This window comes from Primulina tabacum, chromosome 12 (assembly GCF_025594145.1).
Source record: "Primulina tabacum isolate GXHZ01 chromosome 12, ASM2559414v2, whole genome shotgun sequence".
In the NCBI taxonomy this organism is placed as follows: domain Eukaryota; kingdom Viridiplantae; phylum Streptophyta; class Magnoliopsida; order Lamiales; family Gesneriaceae; genus Primulina; species Primulina tabacum.
In genome coordinates, this window is record NC_134561.1 from 9248354 (window position 1) to 9256974 (window position 8621).

The 8621-nt window shown below is 38.3% G+C and overlaps 1 protein-coding gene across 1 annotated transcript; it reads right to left on the reverse strand.

The window, feature by feature from the left end:
* Positions 1–6855: 6855 nt before the first annotated feature.
* On the reverse strand, positions 6856–8376 carry LOC142520198 (uncharacterized). The gene has a single exon (XM_075623199.1). It carries the CDS (start codon positions 8374–8376, stop codon positions 6856–6858), a length of 1521 nt encoding a protein of 506 aa, XP_075479314.1.
* Between the last annotated feature and the right edge of the window lie 245 nt (positions 8377–8621).

Genomic DNA, 8621 nt, shown 5'->3' on the forward strand with positions numbered 1-8621 from the left:
TGTCTATGTGTATAAGGATACAGTGTATGTTTGTTTATAAGACAACGTTTATATGTACGTATTGTTATTGTTGATTGAGTTGTTGGTATAGACAAAATATAGGGACATCATGCAAAATTTTTTATAAACCGTTAAATTAATGCCCCTTGTTTGGAATTGCTTCATAATATAGATATATCATTCAAATCCTATTTTGATTATGGTAATCATGCTAAGTATAGAGTAAGGGTTTGACATATATCATATAATACAGATATCTGTCGTATGTTACCCGATCGCAACATACCTCAATTCTTCGTTTCCAATATGTAGCTTGTAGATTTCAGTATAAAAACTCTATCTACATCGATAACACATTCATTTCAATCAATAAATTTGTCACACTCTTACTCTATACTTAGCATAATTACCATAATCAAAATATGATTTGAATATAGTATGAAGAAAATCAAACAAGGGGCATCACTTTGATGGTTTATAAAAATTTTGACATGATGTCCCTACATTTTGTTTAAACCAAAATCTCAAGCCATGCCATATATACAACAACATCAAATATATTTTCATACACAACCATGCACAATATCGTTATACAAATACATATTCTCATATACAAACATACTGTGTATCATCATAAACATCGTAAAACTTTTTCAAACCTTGACATATTTTAGTACAATACATATGCGGAAGCTATACAATAATAAGTCCAGGTTCTTGTCGAGGTGAGGAACGTCACAAACATCCATTGGCGAACCGGCATCTTATGCATCTTCACTACCTGATCCTGTAATACATGAGCTACGTGAGTTTCTAAAACTCAATAAGTTGGCACTTGTATGTATCAATATGCATCGAAGGAACATACATATTGTAATGCCCGAGATTTTGCTATGGTAATCTGAAATGATTTGTTGATAAATTGATGTGATTATAGACGGAATGGATCGGACCAGAAAAGACGAAAAGAAGACTGAATTATGTGGGAGGACTGGACCCCTCGCACATATGCGCGACCAGATAGGGCGCATATGCGCGAGGTAGGCAGAGAACCTCGCGCATATGCGCGACAGGACCCGCGCATATGCGCGAGTATGGCAGAGAACCTCGCGCATATGCGCCGGGTGAGGGCGCACATATGCGCGAGCTGTCGTGAGGTTACGCGCCGAGACATAGTGTCTCGCGCATATGATCCGAGGTAGGTCGCGCATATGTGCGAGACGTGCAGCCTAAAGGATGAGCCATTTGTCCTTAGACATGCAAGATATAAGTTGATTTCCTTCATTTCCTCAGCAAGAAAACGACAGGATCTTCAGGGAAGATTCAAAGTTTTAAAAGCTTAGGTTGTGAATTGGGAAAAATCCGTCCGTCCGAATTTTAATCCGACTTCGATACTGTGTTCCTATCGACGAGGGCTTCAACTGGACGTAAGTTTTACTACGTTTTGTTATGATTCAAAAATATGATATTGAAGAAATCAGATATAATTGATATATGGTGTTCTTGTGATATTAGACATCGTATAATCGAAACTGGATCGAAGAACGGATACCGTATGGAATTGTTATGATTTTTCAGAATTGATTTGATTGAGATCATAAAGATTTGATATCAGAATTGTATTGTTATTGATTATGAGTTGTGAGAATTGATATATGATTGATATTGTATTGCTGGGTAGATTGATATTGTACCTATTGGGAATGCCCTTTTAGATTGATATATCGAAGGCTTCGAAGACAGATCAGAGCCGAACCCCAATGAAAGAAAGGTATAAATCAATGTTAACCGAGAGATCGACTCGAGTCAGATTGGACTTGAGTTTCCAAAAAAGCACATACTTTATTTATTGCATTGATATTTTACATTTATGAGATTGATATGCTTAGTCTATTGAGTTATAGCAAAGCGTGTATTGAGTCATGGACGGAGATGCCTAGTTATTGGCGGAAATGCCAAGTCTTTGGCGGATATGCAAAGACACTGGATGTTTGATTTATATCGATGTTGCGTAGGAGCAGATCGGCTTCTATTGCGGAGATTCGGTATATTGTAATATCCAGGAACCGGGATCCCTAGATTAGAGATGAGTCGAGTCTGAAATGACGAGTCCAGAGTTTATTTACAGCTTTATATCGATTCATGTCTTTCAGATTTGATACATGCTATTGATATCTGTTTCATGCTTTTATATCTATTTATACGATTGCATGTATACATTGTTTATACTGGGAATGTAATTCTCACCGGAGTTATCCGGCTGTTGTTGTGTTTGTATGTGTGCATGACAACAGGTGGGACAGGATCAGGTCAAGAGGAGGATGAGAGATTACAGTTAGCGTTGAGATCCGGCCCAGAAGTAGATTAGGATTCAGCACTTGATATATAGTAATTGAACCCTAGTTTGACAGGAATGTATTTAGTACAAGACATGTACTTTTACTTTTGATATGTATATTAGATTGATTACATTATGTTTCCGAACTTGTATTTAAAAAAAAAAAAATTTAGACCCTGTTTATCTTAATTGATTCAATTATTCCCAAAGATAATTAAGAAATGAATTAGTGTCCGGGTCCCCACACATATAAAGTCGTGACAACAATGAATCTTTAAATCATGTCATATCATAGCATATATTCATGTTCATTTTTGTACTTGAGCCTTATTATTTGACCTGTACTACCGTGCTTGCTTTATTATATAGCTACTACTGTGTTGGACGTCAGGGAGCCACCTTTGGCAACCCCACGCCCCATGATCATATATTGGCCAATAGCTTTTGTGGACTTAAAACAACCCATGATGTCAACAAGCTCTATATCATGTAAAATCAGTCCTTTTCTTTTCATGTTCATGTTCGTGTTCATGACATAGCACCAGTCTTCAATATTCATGAGTTCTTTTTATATTTAATACATAACAATGGAATATGGTGCTATGTTTCATCAATAAACCTACTAACAATGTACATATACCAATAATAAATGGTAAGCATTTGAAATCATAATATTACTCATGTATTACTTCAAGAACATGCTAACTTACAGTCCACGTGTACGAATATTGGTTTGAGACGATGTTTCTCGCTCCTATACTGTCAAATACATCAATAACTCTGTCACTATTGTTTATACTAGGGGAAAGTTACCTCAATACATGTAGAACAACTAAAAGAGAAGGAAACTTACACCCTTATAAAGTTCTTGTGATGGAGAACTAAGTTCTTACCTCAAAGAGATGAAAGGAATGAAGAAGAGAGCTTTTGGAGGAAGGGTTTCTTGGTTTACTTCGAGTTTTTGTTGAAAAAGGAAGGAAGGTACTGAAGAAATGACTTTAAACTCGAAAATTATCCGTTATTATACTCAGTGGCGCTCGGGCGATCATTTTCTACCACTTGGGCGCCAAACTTTCTGTAAAATTGGTGGGCTTGAAGTGCACCGGCGCTCGGGCGGTCATTTTCTACTGCTCGAACGCCACCTGTTCTGCCTCTGCGCACTGCTCCATCAAAAATCGCTCCAGAAACGTATTTTCCCTTCATAATCTGAAAAGTGGTAAACATGAAAGTTGTAGCCCAATGTCTTGGCTTGAATTTCCAATTAGTTTTATGTAATTTGGAGGTCTGAGTAAAATTTTATGCTTATTCTCCTAACATGTGTCAGTGAAGGAATGACGGTATACACGACACACTTCGATGCACTTTTGTCTTGTCTTCCACAATGATTTGGACAAAACCCAAAACATGAAAGTTGTAGCTTTATAATGGTTATGGCCTCACATAATTTGGATCAATATTCAAATTATTATGCTAAAACCCGTAAGAACTACCATATTTTCATCTCATTTCCTACCAACATCATTACACTACTTCTACCTACCCATCTTACTATCACTATTTAAACTCATATTCATTCTCAATACCCTATGGGCAATCTAGAAATCATATTCAATCTCAATATCGATAGCTCAATCATCACGTGAAATCGAATGAGCTAAATAACTACATAATAAATGACATAAGCACATTATTATCATTTGTACGAGTAACCGTGCATTACAATTCTCCCCTCCTTCAAAGAATTTCGTCCTCGAAATTTGACATACCATATAGTTCAGGATATCTCTGTTGAATCTCGTCTTCTCTCTCCCAAGTTGCTTTTCAATTGCCTGATTGCGCCATAACAATTTTACCAAGGGTATTCCTTGCCTCGTAACACTTTTGATTTCCTATCAAGGATTTGGACTGGCCGTTCTTCGTACGAGAGATTCGATGCAAGCTCTAATGGTTCATAATGAAGAACGTGAGAAGGATTGGCCAAATATTTCCGTAGCAAGGAAACATGAAAAACGTTATGAACGTTTGAGAAGTTCTGTGGTAAAGTAACTCGGTAGGCCCTGTCTCCTATTCTTTCCTAGATTTCAAATGGACCGATATATCTTGGACTCAATTTTCCCTTCTTACCAAAACGCAAAATTCCCCTCAATGGTGATATCTTTACGAACACATGGTCACCAACCTGAAATTCCAATCGACGACGTCGCACATCACCATAGCTTATCTGTCGGCTCTGGGCAGTATGCATTCTTTCTCTGATATTGGTTACTAATTCGGATGTCTGTTGTACCAATTCAGGGCCTAATAATTTTCTTTCTCCTACTTCATCCCAATGTACCGGAGAGCGACATTTTCTACCATATAATGCAGTATATGGTGCCATTCCAATATTTGACTGATAGCTATTGTTATATGTAAACTCAGCCAATGGTAGTTTAGTGTCCCAACTACCTGGGAAGTCAATAATACAGGCCCTCAACATATCTTCTAAGATCTGATTCACTCGTTCTGATTGTCCATCAGTTTGAGGGTGGAATGCTGTACTAAATGCCAATCGAGTTCCCATAGCATGATGTAAACTCTTTTAAAATGCCGACGTAAATTTTGGATCTCTATTAGATACAATAGACACTGCGTTGCCATGAAGCTTCACTATCTCTTTGATGTATTCTTCAGCATATTGATTCATCGTATATGTGGTTTCACTGGAAGAAAATGAGCTGATTTCGTAAGTCGATCCACAATAACCCATATAGCATTGAATCCCCTTTGTGTTCTTGGCAAACCAAGGATGAAATCCATTGTGATATGTTCCCATTTCCACTCAGGAACGGGTAGAGGTTTCAGAAGTCCTGCTGGTCTTTGATGTTCAGTCTTGACATGTTGACAAGTTAGACAGTGTGTAACAAATTGAGCAATGTCCTTTTTCATATCTGGGCACCAAAATAATGTTTTCAAATCCTTGTACATTTTTGTGCCTCCTGGATGGATCGAATAGGGAGTAGCATGAGCATCAATAAGAATGTCGTTTCTGATCGTTCCTTGTTTTGGCACACACAATCTACCCCGATATGTCCATATTCCTTCCCCATTCAATTCAAAGTTCGAATGTCCTTTATCCTCATCTCGCTGTCTCAGTTTTTGTAATTCAGTATCTGTATTTTGTTCGGCCTTGATTCTGTCTGCAAGTGTTGGTCGAACCATAAGGGATGATAACTGAATTGCAGCTCCCTTTGGAATAACATCAAGCTTCAAGTTCTGCAAATCCCATAAAATTTGTTCTTGTACTTGCATTGCAGCAATAGAACTGGACTTTCGACTTAATGCATCTGCAACAACATTGGCTTTGCCTGGATGATAATTAATAACACAATCGTAATCATTCACCAATTCCAACCAACGTTGTTGTCTCATATTCAGTTCTTTTTGCGTGAATAAATATTTCAAACTCTTGTGGTCCGTGTAAATTTCACACCGTTTACCATACAGATAATGTCGCCATATTTTTAATGCAAATACCATTGCTGCCAGTTCTAAATCATGTGTGGGATAATTCTTTTGATATTCCTTCAACTGTCTTGAGGGATAAGCAATCACCTTCCCGTGCTGCATTAAAACCGTTCCTAAACCTTGTTTCGAAGCATCACTGTATACTACAAAACCTCCTGATCCTTTTGGAATAGCAAGGACCGTTGCTGAGGTCAATTTTGTCTTTAACTCTTGGAAACTACGATCACATGCTTCATTCCATACAAATTTCACATTCTTTCGTGTTAACGCAGTCAAAGGCAATGCTATCTTAGAAAATATTGCTATAAACCAACTGTAATAACCAGTTAACCCAAGAAATATACGTACCTCGGTAACAGTGGTAGGTCTTAGCCAGTTATTAACAGCTTCAATCTTACTTGGATCCACTGATATGCCTTCTTTTGAAATGATATGGCCCAAGAAGGCTACTTGTTCAAGCAAAAATTCACATTTCTCCCATTTGGCATATAAATTTTTATATTTAAAAGTTAGCAAAACTAATTCCAGATGTTCTCGATGCTCCTCTACAGTTCGTGAGTAGATGAGAATATCATCTATAAACACAATCACAAACTTGTCTAGAAATGGCTTTAAAATTCTGTTCATTAAATCCATAAAAGCTGCTGGTGCATTTGTTAGTCCAAATGGTATTACAAGAAATTCATAATGCCCGTACCTGGTTCGGAAGGCAGTATTTGAGATATCATCTGATTTCACTTTTAGTTGATGATAGCCTGATCGTAAATCAATCTTCGAAAAGATGGCAGCTCCTTGTAATTGATCAAACAAATCATCAATTCTGGGGAGTGGATATTTATTTTTGATTGTCACCTTGTTCAACTCCCGATAATCAATACATAGACGAAGGATACCGTCTTTCTTCTTCACAAATAAAACAGATGCACCCCATGGTGAAAAACTCGGTCTAATAAACCCTTTGTCGAGTAAATCTTGCAATTGTTTTTTCAATTCTTTCATTTCTGTAGGAGCTAACCGATAATAGTTTTTGAGATCGGATGAGTTCCTATCACAATATCAATCACAAATTCGATCTCCCTATCCGGGGGTAAGCCTGTTACATCATCAGAAAATACTTTTGGGAATTCACAAACAACATCTGTATCATTTAATTCACGAACAGGTGGATCAATAGTTAACACAGATGCTAAATATCCTTGACACCCCTTCCGTAGTAATTTACAAGCCTTCATATAAGAGATTATCCGAATAGGTAAGGATATACTTGCACTTGTTACTGTGAATGGTTCAGCTCCTACTGCTGCAAATTTGATAATCTTAATGCCACAATCAATAATAACTCTGTACGTCGAGAGCCAATCCATTCCCAATATGACATCGAAATCGGTCATTTTCAAAACTATCAATTCATCATACATCTGATGGCCTTGGACATATATTGGACACCCTAGCACAATCTGATCTGTCTGTAATTCTTGCCCAGAAGGTAAGGCTATGGCGAGTTGTGTCTCTGTTGTACTTGTTGTAATGCCCAGACTCCTTACAAATGATTCCGAAATAAAAGAATGCGTGGCTCCCGAATCTAGTAAAACAATAGCAGTGATACCAGAAATCAAGAACATACCAGTGATCATCGATGTATCCGCATCTACTTCCTCTTTGGTCATGGCGAACAGGCGTCCTTGTACTTTCTCAGAACTCCCTGGACAATTCCTGGCAAGATGCCCTGGCTTTTTACAACGATAACAAACATTGGAACCTTGCATACATTCCCCGCCGTGAAGTTTGCCACATTTAGGACAAGGTGGTTTATCTTGTTCCTTACGTGGAGGAGGACCCTTGCCACGGGGTTCCTCTAGTCGAGTACCTTTGCTATCGGTCTTTTTGCTTTGTCCTGTTGTTTGGCTCCTTTGAAAGTACTGCTGCCTTCGCTGTTGTCTGTCTCTGTCAATGTCTTGTTCGTCCTGTTCTGCCATAAGTGCTCTTTCCACTATCTCCCCATAGGTAACAAATTTCGACATCCGTACATCTCGTTTAACTTCAGAGTGAAGTCCCCACATGAAATGTTCGCCCTTACTGGTGTCATCTTGTGCAATATATGGTACATATTGGACTCCAGCCTCGAATTGTTGTATGTATTCCGCCATTGACATGGTTCCTTGCTTCAGATTAAGGAAATCACCGGCTTTCTTGGCTCGTACATCTTTACTGAAATACTTGTTGTAAAATACGGTTTTGAAAGTTTCCCATGTCAATGGTATCGTAGGTAATGCCACCCTTGCACTCTCCCACCATATCCTTGCATGCTTTGTTAACAAAAAGATGGCACAAGTCACTTTGTTAGCATCTTCCATGTGTAGGTAGGAGAAGATGGACTCCAACGATTTAATCCATTCTTCTGCTACTGCCGGCTCGGTGCTTCCCATGAATTCAGGAGGATTCAGCCGTCGAAAACGATCATACACATCAGTTTGAACTGGCCTTTGTCTAGGTAGAATGGCTTGTGCCTGCTCATGTGTAGTTCGTTGCATCTCAAGTAATTGTTGTATCTGCTCCCCATGAAATTTCGCTTGTTGTTGGAGCAGTTGAGCAAAATCATCTACCGGTCGTGGCGTACTGCCTTAATCGGTTGCTGGGGCCTTGCCCTTAGATGACTCTCCTTCATGTACCTTATGTTTCAGTGGTATCGTCGCTTATCTTAACCTACATGTAGAATACATAGACACATAAATTAGCATAAACAATGGAATACAAATATACTTACTTGCCGAGTTCC

Excerpts from the sequence above, each read along its gene's own strand:
- LOC142520198 (XM_075623199.1), bottom strand. The coding sequence starts at position 8,376 with ATGCAACGAACTACACATGAGCAGGCACAAGCCATTCTACCTAGACAA.